Consider the following 22,835-nt stretch of genomic DNA (forward strand, 5'->3'; position numbering starts at 1 on the left):
GAAACTCTGGAACACAAACTCAATATTCCATATGAAAACAAACCCACTAAATAAATGACCTACCCAGAAAGTGTGCACAATATCTAGTTTGCTTCTGTTTTTACGACTCGCCTATGAAAGTTGGGCGACCAACGACAGTTGCCGAGACGGTTATGTTTTTGTCTGCGTGTATTAATTCATTTATTAATTTGTATGTATTTATTTGACCAACCTTTCTCCAAAAACTATCAACCGAAATTGCATGAAATCTTCAGGGATGATTTGTCATCAACCAAGGACCAACCAATTTGATTTTGAGATGTTAACGGCTAACCGTTTCCGAATAAATCCCCCCAAAAACTGTGAAAATATTTTCCATACAAAGCGGATGGCAGAGTGCCCATTCTAATTTTGTCGTGTTTTCTTTCGTCAATCAGGTATGAGAGGGGGGAAAGCCTTTTGTAGAAGGGTTTAAAGACGTTTAACTTTAAAAAAAAAAAAAAAATAGATTCAAGTTGTGCTCAAATGTGAAGAGCAATCTTGTGTTTCGTAAGCGAGTATTCATCACAGTCGACGGCCGAATGAATTGAAGTGGCTTTTATCCAAATGAATGATGTGATGCTAATGTTTGTGTCGTCCTTCAGGTAACATTAATCATCTCTGTGACTCGCAGCGCCGCTAAAGAAAACAAGGAGTTTGTGTTTCCTTTTTTTTTCTCTTGCCTTTCCATTGACCATCGCTTGCAAAGCTCTTGTGATCTTTACTTAAATATCTTCGGATGCCCGTCACGGCTGAACAGGCTGATTCGGTTCAGGCTCTCGGACACACCGATGGACTCTGTCGCAGCAAATGAAAATCAATCCGCACGCATATAGATTCGGAGCCATTCCATTCTGCCCCCCCCCCCCCAACACACACCCCGCGTCAGTCCGTCCACTCTATCAGTCTATCCGCCCCCGCGCTCTCGCCTCCTTTCTAGGTGTACGTCAATCAGCTGAACACACACAGGCAGGCAGAGTGAAGGCAACGCGATTGCTGTGAAGCAACGTGACCACAAATAGAATCTAATTAACTGATATTGGTTTGCCTTGGCTTCGGAGGTTGAGAGGTTTTGTACTTTCAGTGGACTCAGACTACCATCGTGGGCCTTTATGTCAAATTATAAGTTCTGCTGCAATGGTTGTTTATTTTTTATCACAAATAAAAAGCTCAAGCTGTTTTGTTTTAACCACAATAACTCACCAACATTATTTTGCGAGGTTCAAGAAAAAAACATTAAAACCTAACAGAAAAAAAACAACTTTATGTAAATTGTCCATTCTGACAAGATTACGGTCATCATTAGATGAAATCCATTTATTTTTTGTTTTTCCTAGCTTCTGTGTCAGACAATCTACAGTCTAACACTGTAGATCTTTCCTCTTCTGAGTGCAAATCATAATCGGTCATGGACATTGAGTTGAATCTTCTCACGAGAAATGTCACGAGGACAGTTTTCTACGTGTGTTGAAATCCTTTAAACAATGAGCACAACAGAGGAAGGTTCTACTTTATTGCAGGCCAGTGCTTTTTGGTGTGTCTCTGGGCTCTTTCCTATTTCAGCTTTGAATAATCTAAAGACAAAGTCTGAGGCAAGGTTCAGAGTGGTTGTACGTGGTTTATGTTGCATCGAATAAACCAGTCAGGTTAGGCAATGGCGTTCCAATCGCGACACTTGGTAGTTGGACAGATCGGTCGAGCAGTAGTGAAAGTGATAGTTCACCGCTTTGGTCTCTGAAGAGATGCTTAGAGTACTATTCGTGGTGACTCTCAGCTATAAAACTACAAAGTCTCCGGACAATATGGACTGGGAGTCATGACACTCTGGAGGCCGCCATTGTTCTTATTGTCCATTCACTTGCGCTGCGGCCGTGGTTACAGAGTTTTGCCTTGTTTACAGAGAGGAAGTCGGAGCGCTCAACTCAAAAAGTTGCATTTTCAGCAACACCGAGCACCGTTGTCGTGTAAATGAACAGTGGCTCAATCTGTTTCCAGTGTGCCACCCATCGGACCACACCTCCTTTTAAGACCAAAAGTCGGTGAAACAATAGCAGGTCCACTGCGCCTGACAGACTTTAAAGAAGAAGAAAAAAAAAAAAAATAGCAGCAGGACAAAAAGAAATTGCTGCGAATGGATGGAAACACAGTGAGGCAGTCGGAAAGCTGTCATCCACACAACATGCACTCTGCCGCCCTGTCAGCTCCTCTCATGACCATTAGTGGATGATGTCATAGCCTGGTTGTAATTGCCAGTGACAGAGTGAAAGACGGTAATGGGGGCAGAGAAGGTTCGAGAGGGACAGACAGACTGAGACAGAAACACCACATGGGAAAACACCTGCCTTCAGTCAGTCCTCCGTGAGCATTTTAATTAGATGAGAGTTTTAAATCAGTCGACTGTTACATATTAGAGGGAAAAGAGGCTTAATGAGGCAAATTTCAGATCAATTTAACCAGTGCTGGGAACCGCATTGGACGTCTATATGAGCTGAGGTCCAATTAATAATCCCCACAGGACCTTTTGAGCTCACAATGAACTTTGACAAACACAACAGAACCTTTAGAATTATATCAGAGCATATACCAACGCGGAAAAGTGGGCAAATAAGACAATCGATGTAAAGTTTGTGAAGATTTGTGCCCAAAAATGTTTGGAGAAATCGAGAGTATTCAGTGGTATGTGGTTATTAAAAGTTAAAAAAAAACACAGAAAAGCAATGAAAATGCTTACATTTGATGGGAAAGTCTGTCTGTATGTAGAATGGGAACCCCTGAATCTCCCTTGGTATTTCCACAAAGTATTGCGTTTGCGGAGTTAATCCGAGTGCAGCTCCTCTCTAATTGCTGCAGACAGTCAGTCAGTGCTGATCAATAAGTAATGCTAAGTCAACAGTCGCACCTTTAGCAGCACCACCCCCCTGCACACAGCCATCGGGGCAAATATGAAATATTAACCGCCGTCCATATCAATATTTTAATAGACTTTCCAAACACTGGCTTTGTAGAAATCTTTGCATCGGGCATACCGGCGACTTTTGAACACAAACACAAAGCAGGAGGCGAGAACACAGGCAAGGCGTTATGGATGAGGCGCAATTTTGGTTCACAAATGTTGGTATTGCTGTATCAGAGTACATCAGTGATTAGCCCTGTGATATTACAGGCAAAGTACCTGGGTTGGTTTCCACACTGGGGACTTTCAATAAGGACTCCCATGTTCTCCATGCCTGTTAGACTTATTGGCGAGCATGGACCTTCCTCATAGAGGTATCCTGTGTTTCACCAGCTCTGATCGAGCCCGGATAAAGCAAGAAGATGGATTGAGGTTAAGATTGAACAAATCCACCATCAGGAGAAGCTTCTAATATCCAACATATTCTCCTGAGGCCGTTGTGAGGTATCGCCTTCATCTCCCGGCTGCTTGAAAAACCAATTCTGCGAGAGGCAGGAAGCTGAAGACAAGTCTGTGTGGACCACAACTGCAAAAATCACATTTGACAGTCATGTGACTGATGTGAGTGCCTTTTTCACCAGCACCCTTCAACTTTATGTGCGCCCAATAATCACATCCTTCATCTCTGCCAGACTCATGATGCCGGGGCGGATTTTGTTTGTTTTATAGCGAGCCGGCAGGAGGCGAGGGTTTGGTCGGGGAGTTGGTGGTGAAAGAGCAGATACCACATGGAAGGCCGAACATAAACACAAGAGTCTCGCTGTGTGGCTTCTCGATCCCTCCTCCTATCACCGTCCTGCCCGACTTTCCACACTTCCACAACACGACCCGGGCGATACATTTAGAGGGAGCGACGCTCAGAAGCCGCGCCCGGCGTGGTGCGGTCACGCCGCTCCCACCCAACGTTGCTCTCGAAGCCTTTTTTTTCCCCCATTTTACTGCGTCTCATTTTGGCTTCTCGCTGTGTTTGTGCACGTGTGTCGCTCTTCCCTCGCTCTGTTTCATCTCGGTTTGTTGTGCCTCTTCCTCCTCCTCCTCCTCCTCCTCCTTTTCCTCCTCCTACCACACTGTTTGATTTCGACCAGTGTGACGCCTTTCACCGAATCTGTCAGACGAACTTCTGCTGTGATCTCCTATCTGTGCTTGTTCGACTTCATTTAAGCCGCTCGTTATCTTGTGTGTGTGCGTGCGTGCGTGTGTGTGTGTGTGTGTGTGTGTGTGTGTGTGTGTGTGTGTGTGTGTGTGTGTGTGTGTGTGTGTGTGTGTGTGTGTGTGTGTGTGTGTGTCCCTCTCAGCTCTGTAATAGGAGCAGCTGTGGTTGATGCGAGGCCTGCTCTGATTCAATTGCAGTGCAGGACCTAAAGCTATTATCCTCAGTCCGCTGAAGGGGGGGGGGGGGGGGGCACAGCTGCTACACACACACACACACGCACACACGCACACGCACACACACACACACACACACAACAGGTTTGAAGCTGCCTTGCAGGGAGGGGTGACAGCGAGTGCGACATTTCACATATCAGACAGGGGAACATACAAAGAAACTGCCCTTTGACACAAGATATCATCGCTGAATCTCTAAACAACTCCCCCCCCCCTCACGATGAAATTGCTAGAGAGCTTCTCATGCAACACTTATTCACATCGCTAGTGAGTATGTCAGATATGAAACATTAAAAGAATGTTAATGCAGATAATACATGTGTATACCGTATAAACGTACATTCATATGCATGAATACACTGTATTCCTGAGCATCTCTCAAACTTTTCAAATACTTCAAAAGGTTTAAGAACAAATAGTTTTGTGTGCATTTTAATCCTGAAAATGATTGTTTAAACTAAAAGAAAAAATATGTTATGCATGAGTGTTTTTTTTTTGTTTTTTTTATTGCAGCATAGCACAAGTAGATCACAAACAAACATCCAATATATTTTTGGAGGGGACATCTGTAACCGTACCAAATGATAGTCAGCATTCACCCCCATGGCGAGCTAATAGAAAGCACCTCTGGGGCTAATGGCAGCTCATGAGGACCTACAAATCGCCCAACGCGCTAACCACATCGTTTTCAGTAAATGGACATCATTTTCAAAACGTTGGCGTGTAAATGTGAACGTTTTCTGAAACGCAAAAGCGATGGGTTTTCACTTGAAACGTCGTTTGAACGGGGCTTCAGAGTGTTTTCCCAGTAATCTGCAGTAGTAACCCAGTAACACAGAGCACCCTCTCGTGCTTCTTGTGAGGATTTTACTCCTCGTTTATCTACTGTGTAGATTCTACAATGTACTGGGAGAAACACCTGATTTGAAAAAATCATTTTGTTGTGCTGTATGTCTGCTGACAACACAAACATCCTGACGAGACAGAGGCAGCTGGGGTACTACCTTTCCAACCTGAACTTCATCTATTTCCAACACTAACCATAAATTCCCATGTTGCTCCTCACTCCTTCACACTTCCCTGTGTCACCTGCAGGCTGGTGTAGCTCCAGGCGACAGGACATTGTCTTTTCAAAGGGGATTCTGTATTTCACCTCAACCCCCCCACCCCCCTTCCCCCAACCTTCCCCCTGATTTTCTGCCACCAGAATACCTGCAGGGTGTAATCACAACTCACTGTACGAGCTGAGAATTCCTCATGTCTGAGCATCATTCCTGGGAAGCCAAGACTGACAGAGAGAGAGAGCGAAAACAAGGGGGTTATTAAAAGCAAAACTGGAGACCGACAGCTTTGGGCGACAGTCAAATTAGAAAGGGCTTGTGAGAGGGGAAGGTGAGGAATGGATTTCAAAAAGAGGGTTAAATATTGAGGAAGAAACAGAGAGGAGAAGGGTGGGGAGGAAGGGTAATTAAGTGGAGGAGGTGGAGACAGGCTGAAGACCTCCACGGCTTAATTAGGTGCAGAAGGAAGGAAACACCTGCCAGAAACAGACACCACCCCCCACTCCAAATAAAAAGACAGAGCTTCATGAAAAAGCGATGATGATGGAAAATAAGGACTGCTCCAGAATCTGACATCTATTATTTGGCGGTCCGACCTGTGTTCACTCGGAAACCCCATCCCCAAAACACCCCTCCGCCAACCCCCCCCCCCTCCTCCCACTACTCCATCCACCACCGGCGGACGTAGCGCTATGAATAATGTAACAGGGAGGGGTTGGAGGACACTGGGCGTGTGTGCGGAGCGGAGGGAGGGGTGGAGGGGGATAGTTCCTCCCCCTCCTTCTCCTTCACCACCACCCCGTTTTCCTTTCCATTTTCCTCCTCCTCCAGAGCTCACCCAACCCCCTAGCTGCCGGCTGCACTGCAGAAGGTCAGAGAGAGAAGGAGAAGGAGAAGGTGGCGGAGGGAGACACAGACGTGGGGTGGATGTACACGAACATGCCGACAGGAGAGTGTGCGGACCAGCGATGACAGCCATGCTGAGCCCAAAGATCAGACAGACCAGGAGAGGTAGGTTCTACCTGCATCCTGCTCTCAACTCTTGAGTGATGACACTTCTTCTGAAAGTCTCCTCAAGCCTGCAGAAAAGCTCCTTTTCTCCCCTTGTGGTCCGTCCACGCCGGTTATTTGTGAATGACGCAGGCCACGCTGGAAACCGCTCGCTCACACGCGCTTTCCACTACAGCTGGCGTGGATGCTATCGGGAGGACCGAGCAGCATCTCTGGTTTCATCACTGCAGCGCTCAGCACTACGAGGCAGCCGTCAGCTGCTGCGTGTGTGTGTGTATGTGAGGATGACTGTATTAATATATCCAAGTGTGCCAGTGTGTGTGTGTGTGTGTGCGTTTCCTTCCTTCCTTGGCACTAATCTCCATGACTGCAATTATACAGCTGGATCTGATTAGAAAGAAATGAATAGTTCCCAAGAATGACACAGTGATGTGTAAATCCTCGGCTGAGGTGGCCATGAAATTGGCAGCAAAGTGGATTAAATCTGTATTTGCATATATTAAAAAAAAAAGAAAAAGAAAAAGAAGAGCAGAACCGATTCGAGCAGCTTAATCAGTGAGAGGCATTCAATGTGTGGGATTATGTTCATTATCAGTTTATTGATTAACTGCGTCGTGTCGGGGGGGGGGGGCCCTGAATCCCTTTAGGGATGTGCTTCTTGGCGGAATTAAATTTGAATGTTGAATTTTTTTGAAAAAGTGCATTAAGAAGAGATTCCTTGTTTAATGTGAGCCTTCGGGGTCCCCCGCAAATCCCCGCTGCATTTCTAATGCATTAAAAAGACGGCGATTAAAGCTGCTGAGCGATTCAGCGTGAGAGGCATTCTCTGCATACCTTCTGGAAATTGGTGTTTCACTGCCGGCAGCGTCACATTTGTTGCATGAATAAAGGGGTATGTGGCAGATGTAGCAAGTCGTGTTGTGCAGCTCAGTCGGGGTCGAAGCAGGACAAGACGGAGTGTTAGCCACGGGGCGAGGATACTTCAAATACCGGAACGACGGAAAGTAATGCTCGTTTGTAATTGGGACGTTTATCATGCAACAACGTCCGACATAGCCATGTGGTGTACAAGTTGTCTAGTTTGAAGTAGACCAGCCACCTAATGAGCGAGTTAGCATTCGCAGTAAGGCTTGTTTTCAATGCGTTCTCATTTCAGAAAACGACGTCCGTTTACACGGAAACAGCAGAAACGCTGAAAACTGACGTAAGCGTCCTGTTGGGACACTAGTGGGAGCTCTTGTGTGCTATGTAATACAACCGTCTTTGTTTGCACGCAGTGAACAGTAACGCTGAACCTCAGTTAAACTCTCTTTCTTCGTCGCTCAGCGTCGGTTGTTTGTAAGAAATAAAATGTCTTCACATGATCTAAAAGTTGAAACGCCGTAAAACTGTAAAGCACACATTCCATTCAGAATGTTATGAAGGCATCCTTCGTGTTTTCAAAAAGTTGTGTTTTCAGTGGCTCCGAGCTCCGTTGTTATAATAACGGACACCAAGAACACAACCAAAGTTTGTCATTCAGGGCAGAAATGACTTGTGGGTTGTCTCGTACCTTCGATTCCTTCCAGGCTTAAAGCATGTATTCCAGTCAGACTGGTGATTTCTGATTGTCTCTCGGTGTGAAAGTGTTTGTAACCTCTCCAGGATCGATCAGTTGGATAAAGCAATACAGAAGATATGGATTATTTAAGTTGCCTTAATGTACTTTGTGGCGTTCTTCAATAAGGAAAGCCGATAACAAGTTTAACTGGTTCAAATATACTGTACGACACTCTAGTCCAAGCTATTTTTAAGTTTCGCCTGATATTTGGCCAGAAGGTGAGACAAGCAATAAAAACACATTTCTTCGATCTGACACCATCGCTTGAACATTATTTAACTCAGTGATAATTTGTAGTTACCCCTGAAGTCTCATTAAACAGACAGAGTTATATCTTCCTCTCAGGGCTTCTCTTAATTGGAAGCCCAATTTGCCAGCGATCTCAGATGCTTGTAGACCGATGTCTCCACCTCGGAATGTATTTATTAACAATGTTTGCTCCATAAAAGAAAAATCTAACTGCTGTGCTTCAGTAATTGCTCCAACCAGCGACGTATTAAAACTGTAATAGGGTTCGGGGGCTGGCACCAGATATGTGGTAGCAGCTTTAATTGCCCACATATCAGCTGCTTCGCTCCCTTGCTGCGTCTTTTTGATCCGCGTTGCCATGGTTTTATGATCAAAGTCCCGCTATGTAGCAACACCCTGACATTCTGCCTTTTCTTGAGGCGTATGAACGAACAACCCGGGTAGAGCCGGGATGTAAAGCTCAAACACGGATGCATCGCATGTGGAGATGATGATACGCCGACTCGGCAGATCACTTCCTCTCCACTGCAGCCTCTATGTTACATGCCACACCTCCAGCCTGCCACACACACACACACACACACACACACACACACACACACACACACACACACACACACACATAATGGTTAACACATTCATCAATAGTGATGGGCTAACGGGAAGCTACGCTCTGATGCACCTGTAACTCTCTCCACCATTTTGCACGAGCCATAAATCACTGGAAAAACAACCAGATTAATGAAATTGAATTCCACCAATATGCGTGTGTGGATGCTTGTGCGAATGTGCGTGTGTGTATGTGATCCAGCCATCAGTGTAGTGTTGCGTTGGTACTGAGCAGCGCCCGCCTCGCCATGCTAATGGACAGCAGCCGTACATCCATTATCTGCTGATGATGAATATACGACTCCAAACTGGATAAACGGATGTCGTGTGTGTGTGGGATGTGTGTGTGTGTGAGCATGTAGCACCATGTGTCATGCCAGTTGTGCTTTGTTTTCGGCCTGCAGACGACCATTTGTTCATATTGTGGCACTCGCTCCGTGTTTGCTGCTGGTGAGCCCCATTCTTCCGGATCACAGTCTGTATTCTCTGCGGTTTAGTCGGGTTCTAGCAAAATGGCCAATGTTTCCTCACGTCATGTTGAAGTTTAGTTTTTTTTTCCTTACCAATCAATCTTTGGAAGTGTCTCACACATTCATTCTGTTTATAATATGTGCAGGAGAGACAGAAAGCAAAGGCAGGATAACCGATATGCGACTTAACCACTTGGCTTTTGGTCTCCCAATGACGCCGCAGATTACGACTTAAATCCAGCATTCGGTGCCAATGCAGCTGGCGGCGGGTCCTATAAGAGGAAAAACATGGCGTAGGAATCAGGCTGGGGAAGAGAGAGTTATGCTTCGCACAGGTCGCAAGTTGTCTCTTGATTGGTAGGTTGCAGGTTCGATCCCACGTCGCCCCCTTTTTGTATTAATTCAAAGTGTGCTGGAGAAAGTACGATCTAAAGTTAATCACTGGCAAAGCCGCTATATAGATGAACTCAATTCACCATTTAAGAAGGCGTTGATGTGGAAGTCATCCCTAATTTGCACATTTTGTGACTTTTTTACGTCTTTGAAAAGCCAGAACCTATTGTGGCCCATTGAATTTGAGGTTTTTGTTTTTTCTTTGGTTAATCATATTCAAAAAGTGAATCTATTACCTATTTGTTTGTTGACAGTTAGCCTTATGGCCCCAGCAGCGGTCCCCCAACGTATTATTTCTTCTTCTGCTGATTATAGAACTGCTTATTGGAACGATCTAATCCAATTCAAGTCACCCATTTTCTTGCCATATTTTCCCCCCAAATTCTCAAGGGATTAAAATTGTACAAATATTGAGTTTACTGTTCGTTGACAGCTCCAATGTTAATATTGAGCTCCCACAGCCACAAATTTACATCCTCCCTAGACAAGCGAAATCCAATCACTGAGACGAGTCTACTGAGGGTCGTGTTGTTTTTGAAATGCTGGCTCTGAAACCTCTGAGGAGTTCACTGTTTCTTTGCGCAACCTGTTTTACACACGACCTTCACCAACAAACACCGACTGAGCATCTGGTATTCCTCCACATCCACAACTATTCATCTGTGACCCTGAAATAACATGACATTTGGGCTAATTTACATAAATTATAATTAGGGCGTGTCGCGATAAACAAATGTGGGCTCCGCTGTGCATGTGCGCGCCCAGCCTGGCATGTCGTGGAGGACTGTGTTATGTTTGACTCAGCCCTTCTTCAACCGCCAGCTACTGAGAAATGAACCAGACCACAATTAGACCTGCACCAGAGAGAATTGCAGTGATTGCGCGCACTTTTACAGTAAGACCGGTTCCCTTCAGCATTGCCGCTGATAGCTGTCGAAGTGACCACAGAGCGGCTCCACCCAAACCGAAGGAAGGTCTGAATCACTCGCAGTGGAAGGTCGGGTCCAAATTGGCGAAGTGGGTAGTCGTGCTTGGCACACACACACACACACACACACATACACACACACACACGCACAATGAGAGTCAGAAATCAGTTGCTGTGACTCACTGGTGAATCATCGGCCCCTGTATGTTCCACTCAGTCTGTGATCCGGGCAGCTGATGTGTTGAACAGCTCTTTTATGCAAAGGAAAGATGGAAAGACGTGGGGGACGTGACGGGGTGGGGAAAAACAGAACGATCCAGGAGGACAGGGAAGGTGAGTTGTACAGGCACTATAGTACTTAGTTAGGAAGAAATACGCTCGAATACGCTTTGCATTGTATACTTCACTTATATAGTTTTTTTTATTGTTCCAGTTTTTATGACTCACTGTTTTAACTCAGTTCCTCCAGTGGGTTCAGATTAACAAAAGCTGAAAAACAATACATTAACATACAGGTTTCTTATGACTTGGTTTTCATAGATATGCAACTAAAACTTAACTGTTAATGAGATTCTGTAAAATCCATAACTCCATACTGAGCAATATCATTTCAGGGTTTGGGTTAGAGTTTTGTTTCATCCTACAAATAGATCCAAGTTATTGAAGAAATTGGGTTTTCACACAAGAGAAAACATTCCTGAATTTCATTTATTTATATTCATTTAAATTTGTACGTATGTAGAATGAACTAAATGATGCATACTGCCTAATATCATTTTAAGACATTAAAAAAAAGTAAATAAATTCCCACTTTTCACTTCCTCCGAAAACTTTGAATGTATCCTTCCAGCTAATCGTAATATATGAGGATAAACCTGCACAAAATATGCAAATGTTTCATGTTGAATTGAAAAATAAACAAAAAAAAACATTGCCGGTTGGTTAAATGAATAAGACCTTTGGCGTTGGCCGTGAGTAATTCTTCTACAGGTTCCACTTGTGGTGTACCTCAGGGGTCTGTCCTTGGGCCTCCAGCTTTCTTCTAGCTCCACTTCCCCTCAAGGGCAAATAACCCAGACGCTCATTAATTTCCATTTTTATGCAAATGATATACAGCTGTGCTTTTCATTTCATCCCACTAATAGTTTGCTTCTTACTTGTCAAGCAGCTTCCATGTTTATAAACGCAAATTGCGTAATGCAAATAGGAGAGTGTGTTTCATCCAAATTCGAGCAGCACTACGGTTCATTTTAGAGTTGATTTTAGAATTCTAATAACCATTCATAAGGTGAAGAAAGGACTCGATTCACCAGTTTCCTACCAATCTGAAAGTTACTTGAGGTCTTTTGTTGGACCATGTTGTGATTCCTTGATCCAGAATGGGATAGTTCAGTCTTTGCTCCCATTATGGACTTCAGACGAGCAGCTTTTTTTCATTTTAAACTTTTTTCAAAAATCAACTGACTTCATTGAATGAGTTTTTCTTAATTTACTGGTTATCTTGATGTTGGATTGATGAGTCGTCCCTGAAAAGCTCTGAGTAAAAATGGGATACAGATGAAGTTTATTATTCTTATTATGCATCAGTGGGAGTACAGTCAATTTAAATGTTGATTACTCAGCAACAATTTATAACTGGAATTGTTCGCACAAACAATGACGATAATCACAGGTTATTGGGGGGTGGGGGACAAGCCAGCAGAATTCATGGCTAATCCGAGAACTAATTTATTTGACAAAGACCACTGAAACGTTGGGCTCGCAGCGATAACAGAATCTCCTTTATGTGCACGCGGCCGGGCCTGTGCTCGGAGTAATGGCGCCTCGACTCAATGGGAGCAGCGGTGCCGAGCGAAAGAAGAGAGAGAGAGAGGTGAATTAGAGCGAGTCCAAGTCGGAGAAATGGAGGGTGACGGGACCGAGGAGTGAAAATACAGAGCTGGAAAAATGGAATTATTAGCTCAAGATGGATGAGAAAGCAAAGGAGACGCGGTGAAACGAGTGGAGAGTTTTTGACAAGACGCCACTCAGCAGTCGCCCAACGTCAACAAAAGACTTTCCCAACGCTGGTCGCATGGTTTTTCAGCCATCGACACTCAAATACGGCTAAATACAGAAAGGGTAACCTGGATTAAACCCTTAAAATGGAAAAATGGAGCTGAACTGAACATGCTGGGAATAGTACAACTATTCTGGGATTCACAGAGTACCTGGAACCGGCGCACATTCAGATTCTACTTCGAGCTTAATACTTTGGTTTCTAACCTGTTATATTCCAAATCCACACAAATATCCTGCCGCAGCACAGTTCTATGTTCCCATCTTGTTAAAGCTCGTAGCGATTTAAAGAGAACCGAGCAAAGACTGGCCAGTGTGTTATTTTTAAACAGTTAACCACCGCGGTGGTTCACCATTCTCTGCCGTCTTCCAACGACTGTTATTGCCAGAACCGTGACAGCGTCCTCATTCAGGAACTACGCCGAGTCCAAGACACAACAATGCTAAAATAGAACGTGATATATTTGCTCCACGTTTTTTCATGCATCCAAGTACAACAGTCCAAATATCAACTAATGTCACATTTACAAACGTATTGAATTTTACTTGAGGGGGAAAAAAAGTGCAATATGGGGAAATAAAAAAAAAAATCTGTCAAAGCTGTTGGAAAAACAAGAGTAATGGTAAATATGTGTTTTCCGGAGTGGGAGTGGTTTAGAAAGCAAAAGTAGTTTTTTTTTTGTTTTTTTTTTAATTTGAAAACGGCATTCATGAGAAGTGGAATCGGTGCTGCACATTAAAAACCTCGGATTTACCCGCTAAGCTCTAAAGTGTAGTAAAGCTTTATGGTAATAAACAAGGTTTGGAGAATCCTGTAAACACAAAAACAAATAAAAGCATCTTGTAAACAAGACGGTTTTCAAAGCATTTGCAGAATCTGGTCTAATTCGTAGCGTGAAATGAGTCATTTTGTGGCGAATGAGGCGAACAAAACAATGAACTCGTCTTTTTTACAGCATGCGAAACGCGAACGCGTTCTTTTTTTTTTTTCTTTTTTTTTTCGAAACCGTCTTTGCTGTGGCTCTTCAAGCTTTTCGCGTCTTTATCGAACGCTAAACAACCGCAAACAGTCAGCACACAAGCTAAATTTGGCATTTAAATGACGCTGTGGCGGCACATGTCTGAGCATCAACAGGCTTTTGGGGCTGCTGGGACGGAGCGTGACATGCAATAAAGATGACATGATTCGTGTCCTTTAAACTCTCTATATATATGCCGGAGGTAGAGAAGAGCGACAATAAAAAAGAATAAAGATTGATTTTTTCTCCCACCCCCTTCCCATTCATCCACCCCCTTCTTCGCCTCAGCAACATCCAAACATTGATCATTTCTGTGTGTGTGTGTGTGTGTGTGTGTGTGTGTGTGTGTGTGTGTGTGTGTGTGTGTGTGTGTGTGTGTGTGTGTGTGTGTGTGTGTGTGTGTGTGTGTGTGTGTGTGTGTGTGTGTGTGTGTGTGTGCAGCAGCAGCAGCAGCAGCAGGGAGGATGTCTGCGCTATTGATTCCTATAAATTATACATGATCATCAAATAGCACTGCTTAGTTTGCCTTAGGTTAGCATTATCTAGGGCAAACCTTATAACATTGAGGCGGTGAGTAACATAACTTATCGTCTTGTCAGACGACATGCCGGATACCCGAGGCGGGGGTGGAGTGGACGGCCTCGTGTGTATATAGAAGTATGTGCTTAATGTTAACTAATGTCAAAAAGTTCTCGTATTGAAACGGTGATGTCATGTGAGGAGAATCTAAGTGGCTTGACGGCGGCAAATCTGCCACCGACTTTCCTTTTCTTTTTTTTTTTGACTCTCGTCCTTGACTGAGCTCAGGTTACGCACGTTTGTGGAGAATGATTCAGTCTGCCAGCCATTCACTCACTCACTCACTCACTCACTCTCACACTCTCAGTCCCATGTGGTCCTATTATCCCGGCTCAAAAGCCTCCTCTTCTCCACTGGGTTGTGGCAACACACAATAAGTCTCTCCCAAGGACCTCTGAAATTGAAGGGGGGGTATCCCTGTCACCTGAGGCTATGTGCAAAGTGTGTGCGTGCGTGCGTGCGTGCGTGCATGCGTGTGTGTGTGTGCCTTCTCTTCACAGTCTCATCTTCTCTCTGTTAGTATTTCTAGGTCTGCCCCGCATAGCAGCCTGGGGCAGAAAGATAACACGTCCACAAAACTGGGAACGAATAAAAACTATATATATTAGAGGTCTGGTTGATTTAGTAAACACAACAGAGCAATATCAAACGTATGAAAAAATATATTTTCTTGTGTGTGTTCACAGCCAGGTCCAAGAGCATGGTGATGGGCGAGGTGTCTCGCGGCTCGTGCCGGCCGGCCTCCCCCAGCCTCCAGGAGGGGGCGCTGAAGGCCGGCTGGCTGAAGAAGCAGCGCAGCATCATGAAGAACTGGCAGCTCCGCTGGTTCGTGCTGCGCTCGGACCAGCTCTACTTCTACAAGGACGAGGAAGAAACCAAACCGCAGGTCAGTAACCGCCGATGTTCGCGGTATATAAACGCCGGTCACGTTTAGGATCGCTGGAGGCGAGGCTCTCTTTCTCAAGGGCCGATGGAGGACTCAAACCTGACAATGTGATCCCGTGCGGACATGTGAGGGGGCTTTCATGAGATTTTTTTTTTTAAATGAGGGAATGCACACAGTAAGACAAAATTTCATCGGAACACCGTCTGGGAACTTTGCATTTGGGAAAGTTGGAAGTTCCCACTTTAACTGAGGAATCCAAGGAGCAAACCGACTTCATCATCCATCCATACGAATATCCATGTAACTCGCCACTGTTAATGTTCATTGTTGTCTGCGTGCATGTGTGTGTGGTTTCATTACAAAAACAACCAACAGCGCCAGCCGGTGGTCTGGCATGCTAAGTACATCGCTTTCAGCATATCTGCCATTTCCATGAAAATGGACATTTCTTTCAAAACACTATCGTGGAAACGCAAAACCTTTCTCAAGCAAAAACACACAAACGATGAATTTTCTCTTGAGACATTGTCACGTTAATGAGGCCTTATTCATTGTTTGCCCCCAACTGGGAGATTGGACTTTTCCAACGGATACCTTCATGCACAGTATGTAATGGATGAAAACACACGGTGGTAATGACGACTCACGTCACTTAGAGGACTTCTCAGTGCACCTATAGTACAAATAGATCAGCATGCATTAGTACGCCCTCATAACCATATATCCAATCTGTCCTCTGACGTCTTCATCCCTGGAAGCCTTTTGAGACCAAGCGCTGACTCGTGTTCTTCCACTGGATGTCTCTTGTTAACGCTCGACGAAGCTCCCGGGCTTCACTGTGGTTCTACCAGTAAGTGGCGACGTCGTCCAAACAACAATGGCAGGCTCACAACACACGCACACGCACATTCCCACATGTAAACACGCACGTCGGTTCAGATGTTGATAATAATCACGTCTTTACATTCCTGGCTGAATTCTTGACATAGGTATTGATTTTCTTGGGGCTTCGCTCTACGCGACGGCCGCTTGTTTAATGTGAAGCGGCAGCCTTCGGTCATCACGCGCAGGTTTCAACACCATGACATGTGACGTCTACTGATTGACGTCATATATTCACGATATCCCGAACAAATGCCTAGAACCAATAGTGACGCTAAACTACCTCTAAAATTAACCTTAAAACTAGATCAGATGAAAAAATGGAGTTAGTTCTATCGTTTTGATTCTCCACAATACACACTCAACACCTCCGACTGCGCTGTGAACAAACGACTGAAGGCTTTGAGTGACTGTCTTTAATCAGAGCCTGCCAATAGTCGTCCAGGCTCTTATCGACTGGCAACTCCCAGTGGACTCACGCTGGCCTAACACACGCACGCACACACCCACACACACACACCCACACACACACACACACACACACACACACACACACACACACACACACACCCACACACACACACACACACACACACACACACACACACACACACACACACACACACACACACACACACACACACACACTTCCTTCCTCGGAGAACTGTGTGTGAGAAGCTGCCATCTTGGCCTTCTTTCTCTACCTCTCATCTTCTAATCGATAGGAAGGCCGAGAGCACATTGACGGTGGTGATGGCGGGGGGGGGTGGTAGGAGTGGGGGCAGGGATGAGGAAGAGGGCAAGCGGTAGGGACGAGACCACCCGGCCCCCCTCCCTCCCAACTCAGAATCCCCGCATGATGAAAGGACGTGATAAACGACCACAGGAAAAGCAGCAGAAACTGAGGATTCGTCCAGGTTTGGGTGGCATAAATCCACCGCTGGAGAAAGAGACATCAGTAATCAAACTGTACAAGGTCACCATGAGAAAACCCACTGACTCTTCATTTTTTTTGATTTACGGTGCTCAAGCACCTATAACATATTGTTTGGATTTGAAGGTGGGGGGGGGGAATGGCAGCTAAAGTGACGTTGTATTTTATGGTTGGTTGAATCTGATGCCATCCACCTCATTCTTCCTACTCGATTTTTAGGGGAAGAGACAATTCCTGCAGCTGAGAGTAAAATTTGTTTTCTCCTTTAGTATTTCACGAAATTGTTAGGTGCCTCATTTACATCCAGACTGTCTTTATTTTTTCTATTCAAATTTGAGCGTTCGATGCATTTGCAGTCATTTTGTGACTATTTCTGTTAACTAGCCTAATGTTTATTTCTTAAGTTGCTCTGTTTATTTTGGTTTCTATGGTTCCACTTAGAGTTTCTTGTTATAATTGTATGACTTAGTTTGGACATTTTAATTGGTGTGCTTTCTGGAACTGGTCACTTGGTTAGTTTTTTTATGAGTAATTTTTTGTACTTTTATTTATTCTCTTATCATGTCATGATTTTAGATTCTTTTGTTTCGTATTTTGGTTGTTCAAATTACATTTCAGCCTTTTGGTTGTTTTGGTACATTTATCCCCACATTTTTCATCTTTCTGCACAAACCTCCTGATAGTTTTAAGTTTAACAGCAGCCAGTTTGAGATCTTTTTCTCATTTTCATTTAATATTTGTTGTTTTCTATCACATTTCGGATGGTTAGCCTCTCTTCTCTTAGTCATTCTTCATTTCATTTCATTGATTTTCTGTTATATTTGGGACCTTTCGTTTCTCATCATGGCTTTTCTTTGGATTTTTTTTAAAATGTATTTATTTATTTTAAGTTGTTTTGGAACATTGGATTTTGTCATGGGTCGTTTAATGTCAGATTTGGGTTCATTTAAACTTCTTTGTTGCATATGTTTTGGATCATTTGGAATATTTTTATGCCGCCTGTTTGGACGTACCTGTCAACTACTTTTTGTACAAGATGATTTGATCCCCAACAACTACGCCATCTTCATGAAGTCCCTCAGATTCTCTTTTTTAGTTTGTGCTTTTCATTGATGTGTAGCTGGAAAACATTGCGTCCTCTCCTGCCGAAGACCCAAAAGGGACGGCAAGAGTCAGACGAAGGTTTGAATTACTCAGCAATCAGTCCATCCCGTTCACATCATGGAGAGTTTTCTAACTCATAAGGGAAATTAAATGATTTATAGGAATATTTACTACTTTGGAACTCTACTCGGTTCGCAGCATTGTTCCCTTAAATGTCAGCCTTGCAATGGAAACCCTTGTAGCCTTAAGTAGCCTTACAAGATTCTTACTGTATTCTGGAAGCGATCGCTTGTTTTTGCTGATATTTGACTCGTATGATTGAACCGAGAGAACCGATCCGGTCAGATGCTGTCAGTTTCCCTCCTGCAGCTTTGCCTTGTTATAGTTCTAGTGCTGATTTATAACGGAGGAGACATCTGTTTTCTGAGTCGGTTGTGGCACGCGGGCAGTCCGAGGTGTTTATGTGCCTCGGTTTCGTCTGCGTCCACCATCAAAACAGCCTGGTGGAGGACGCTGTGGTCGGAGGCTCCTCGCTGGCGTTGGCTTCCAGGGTGATGACTGATTCGTGAACGAACCAGGTGGAACGAGGCATGTTCATGAATGTATGAGCGGCTTCTTAACAATTGCCTGAGATGTTGGAGAGAACAAACTGAGCCATCTATCTGATACTTACTGTGTGATTTGTGTCCCCCCCCCCCCCGGCCAGCTCCCCCCGTGTTATTCTGAGCACACAGCCCCCTTGGGACGCCCATCCCGCCCTGCCCCTGTGCCGCATCCATCCGCAGCTTCCACCCTTTTCCATTTGTTGCCATGGCGACTAATGCTGGCGACAGGCCGGCCCTCCGGCTGAGGCGGTTTGGCAGACTCCCCTGCCTCTTTGATGGAGGATGCCAGTGGGGAGATTAACGGGGCCGACCTACAGGCGCTGGCATCCCCTCACAGCTCGCCTGGCCTGGGTTTTCTCCGGGCTAAATGGCTATTGATCTGGATAATGTATTCTGATAATCTGTGTGGGTCCCTGTTCAATCACAGAAGTGGCTGCTTAAATTTTTAGAGGGGTTAAGAGGTGTTGTAATAAGAACTGAGGAAGGAGGGAGCGAAGCACAAGAACAAGGGACAAGGGATTCAGCAAGAGAGAACTAATTATCCAGTTGCAATCTTTCAGACTAATTAGTCCACAATCCTGCATCTGCCAGAACAATAACATTAACAGTTACAAAACTGGATGGTAGGTTGAAGTGCGCCCTCTAGGAGCCACAGTGATAGTGACAGGAACATGAAAGGACATGGGATTCAGTTTAGAGATGACCCAATGGGCTGAACTACACACCAACAAATACATGTGAGGTAGGTAATGACATGGAAATGACATGATATTCCTAAAAAAAAAACTACAAGTAACACCAGAGTTGACAGAAAGAATAAACCACCTGTCTGAGAGTCGCCCTGTTGTGTGTTTCAGGGCTGCATACCCTTGCAAGGATGCCAAGTCAACGAGCTGACAGCCAATCCAGACGAGCCTGGAAGACACCTCTTCGAGATCGTACCTGGTGAGATTTGATGGATTTCTCTTGTCGCCCCCTGATAATCTCTGATTCTCTCCACTATCCTCCCATATCTGCGGTCCGCACCTGAGCCGCTGGAAGTAATATCCTGTTTCATACCAAGTGAATTCACATCAGTGTCTCATTCACTGATTGAAAATTGCTTTTATGTAAAAATCGTCTTCTTCCTTAACGTTTCATGGACCAAGAATATCTTATCCCAGGACTATAAATCTTTTCTTGAGGTTTTAGGTTTTACACTCCATTCTATTTATTCACACATGACTCTTAGAGGTGTTGATGTTTGATAGAAGAGCGTCTTGTGGCTTCCAAACTGACAGCACTGGGACGGTATGAAGACGTAAGCTTTGCACAATCATTCACCCACATACTTTCAAACCAATGAGGAAGAGCTGCCATGGAAAGTGCTCATTGCTCTTGGAAGCAAACTGGACTTGTTGCTCTACCGAGTTACAACAGTTCTGCAATATTAGGTTTTCCTTTTCTTTTCAGAGATATATTTATATAACTTCGTGCATCCTCTAAATCTCATATTTTAAGGCAAAAACAGAGGCTCCCAAGAAATCTGCCTGACTTTGTTGAGTTATTATAATATTAAGGGGAAAGACATTATAGTTGAAAAAAGAAACAAAGTCATTGTGAAACTCTGGATATTTGACACCAGAGGATGTACAATCCCGGAGTTACTGTGTCTGTGTTAAATGGTTCCAACCTTTTTAAGATTGTTTACATTGAATCAATCTGACTGAAATGTGGTGTTTCAAAAGGCAATCAGATTCTAAGGAAATTAAGGAAAAAGGACATAAATACTTACTGATAAACAATTGTGTCATCAGTAAAATACATCAAATTGTCCCTGAGACTCTAAAGCTGCGGTCAGCACAGTGTTGCACATCGTTTCCTCAGTAGTAGTGATTCTCCCTCCAGACAGCAGAGGGTGCTGCTGTCCAGGCAGCCGCTGTGTTTTCCACACGTCTCCTCATCTCTTGCCCCCCACCCCCGCTGCAAGATCTGACTCCTCCATTACTCTCCCGGCCTGCGGCTTGTGAGCCTGAAAGTGACAGAAAATAAATGGAAAACAGAAATGCCCTCGCCCTCCGCCGGCCCCCCTCCAGCCGCCCGGAGACTGTCACACTTCACGAACACACGGAGGTTTTTCTTTGTCCACGGCCGAATGGTCTGCTCAGACTGACCTCGCACGGCCTTTAATGTTCCTGCTCGATCAATACAACAGTTTTTTTTTTTTTAAAGGACGGCTGCCTTGAATGTGGCGTTTGTCAGAGTACTTATTCCTTCAAAGGCCACGATGATAAGTGGCGGCACTCTTTTGTTGTATTAAGAGGTTGAAGTCGACTCATTGTGCAAAACATCTTGACCTTTAATGAATGAAGACAGTTAGCCGCATCATCGGGTTGATTTTTTTTTCTTGCAAAGCCGCTGCGAAGTAGTGAGCGTGCGGCTCTCTGTGTCACTCCGTGTCGCTCGGCTCGTGTTTGCCCGGAGGGCTCCGCTCGTGTTTAGAAATGCTGGCGGGCTCGTGAGTCTCTGTGTGTTTTGTTTATGGCCCAGTCAACATCGCGGGGAGGTGCGACGCCCTCCCGAGCCTCCCGCTCTCTCGCCGACAGACCCGTGAACCTCGAGAGGAGAGCGAGGGAACGGGAGATTTAAAAAAAAAAGAAGAAGAAGAACACAGGTGGGAAGAGATGTGGCGAGACAAGCCGGATGGGAGCGGGATTAAAGGTTATCGGGACGCGCGTCGGTCTGGATCAATCCGTGTCTGTTACATTCGTCTTCACTTCGACTGAGAGACAACGTCACGCCGACTAAATCATGATGTTTCCCTCGTATTAGATCCGTTGGCGCCTCTGGGGAGAAACACGAGTTAACTCCGGGTTTTTTCCCCTCTGCAGTCGGTAATCGGCTTAGTTGTATGAAATGATGAGTGCTACATCGTGCGTTGTATCGAAGCGGCGCTTCCTTCCTCTCATTTGCTCTTTGCGGTCAGAATGCTCTCTTTGTCACGTCTGCAGCCGGTTTCACTCAGATACATAAAGATATCTTTATTTTTCCACTAAAACCCCTAAAGGAGAGTTTGGTTCTATCAACGCTTTCTGATAAATTGGTAAACAGCAGCTTTTATAAAAAAAAATCAGCAGCAAGCCTCTTTCTTAGAAAGTAGGCATTGGCTTCGTGGGGAAACAAAAACATCATACGGCTGATCTGAAAGTCAAAGCCAGTGGGAAAACATTCCTTGTTGGAAGCAGAAGCACAACATTCCTCTCTGCATTTTGGCAGAAATAACATCAGCTGTTCAGAGTGCAGGCATTTAAGAAGTGGACTCCCACCATGTTTTTATTGTTTTTTTTAATCAGCACGTAGAGCAGACAAAGCGACCAGCGCACCCAAACAAAGCCGATTCAGCAGTCATGTGCCCGCGTCTGAATCGTCTCAAAGCCTGTAGGCATGAAGGAAATTATAGGCAAATAATTGGATTATTTTTTTTTTTTTGGAAATATTCTTTGTATTTAATTGCTGACTCAAGGCTATAAGCCCTCTGTTGTGGCAGTGTGGAGCAATTAGAAGCCGCACACACACACACTAAGCACACTTGTGCCTGTGCAAATGTGACGGCTTCTGCCAACTCATTATTGTGGACCAGCTATTTGAGCAGCACTCCACCCAGGCATGGACACACACACACACACACACACACACACACACACACACACACACACACACACACACACACACACACATATATATATATACAGTATATTCTAGGTGTTTATGAGTAAATGTTTTGTAGGAAGGAACGACTGCAGCACATTAAAGGTGACAAGTCTATATAACCAGAGTGACTTTTCCGAGGCTATCAGATGTTTGATAAAAACGTATATACATTTCCTCCTGGTGCCTGAGCTGCGTTCGCCAGCCAGACATGGCAGCCGTATTGATTATTTCTGTCTCGCCACTCAGCGATTTTCAGAAAATCGGAGTCTCACTGAGTCCCGCTAATGTGTCAATGTATTTAACGTCCTGCTTTCTCACGTAGCAATTTCCTGTTTGTTCAGCTGTTGCATTATGGGATATATCGGCGCTGGGACTGGAACTTAAATTGCCTCAACTTACT

The 22,835-nt window shown here is 44.7% G+C and overlaps 1 protein-coding gene across 1 annotated transcript in view; it reads left to right on the forward strand.

Annotated features, from left to right (window-relative positions):
- Nucleotides 1-6,298: 6,298 nt before the first annotated feature.
- Nucleotides 6,299-22,835, forward strand: part of arhgap22b (Rho GTPase activating protein 22b) — a 29,986-nt gene continuing 13,449 nt past the window's right edge. The window contains exons 1-3 of the mRNA XM_080472835.1: nt 6,299-6,429; nt 15,021-15,220; nt 19,603-19,690. Of these exons, the coding sequence (XP_080328961.1) occupies nt 6,387-6,429; nt 15,021-15,220; nt 19,603-19,690 (331 nt within the window). The 5' untranslated portion in view covers nt 6,299-6,386. The remainder of the gene's footprint in view (nt 6,430-15,020; nt 15,221-19,602; nt 19,691-22,835) is intronic.

The sequence above is a fragment of the Lipophrys pholis genome (assembly GCF_963383615.2).
Source record: "Lipophrys pholis genome assembly, chromosome: 1".
Taxonomy (NCBI): domain Eukaryota; kingdom Metazoa; phylum Chordata; class Actinopteri; order Blenniiformes; family Blenniidae; genus Lipophrys; species Lipophrys pholis.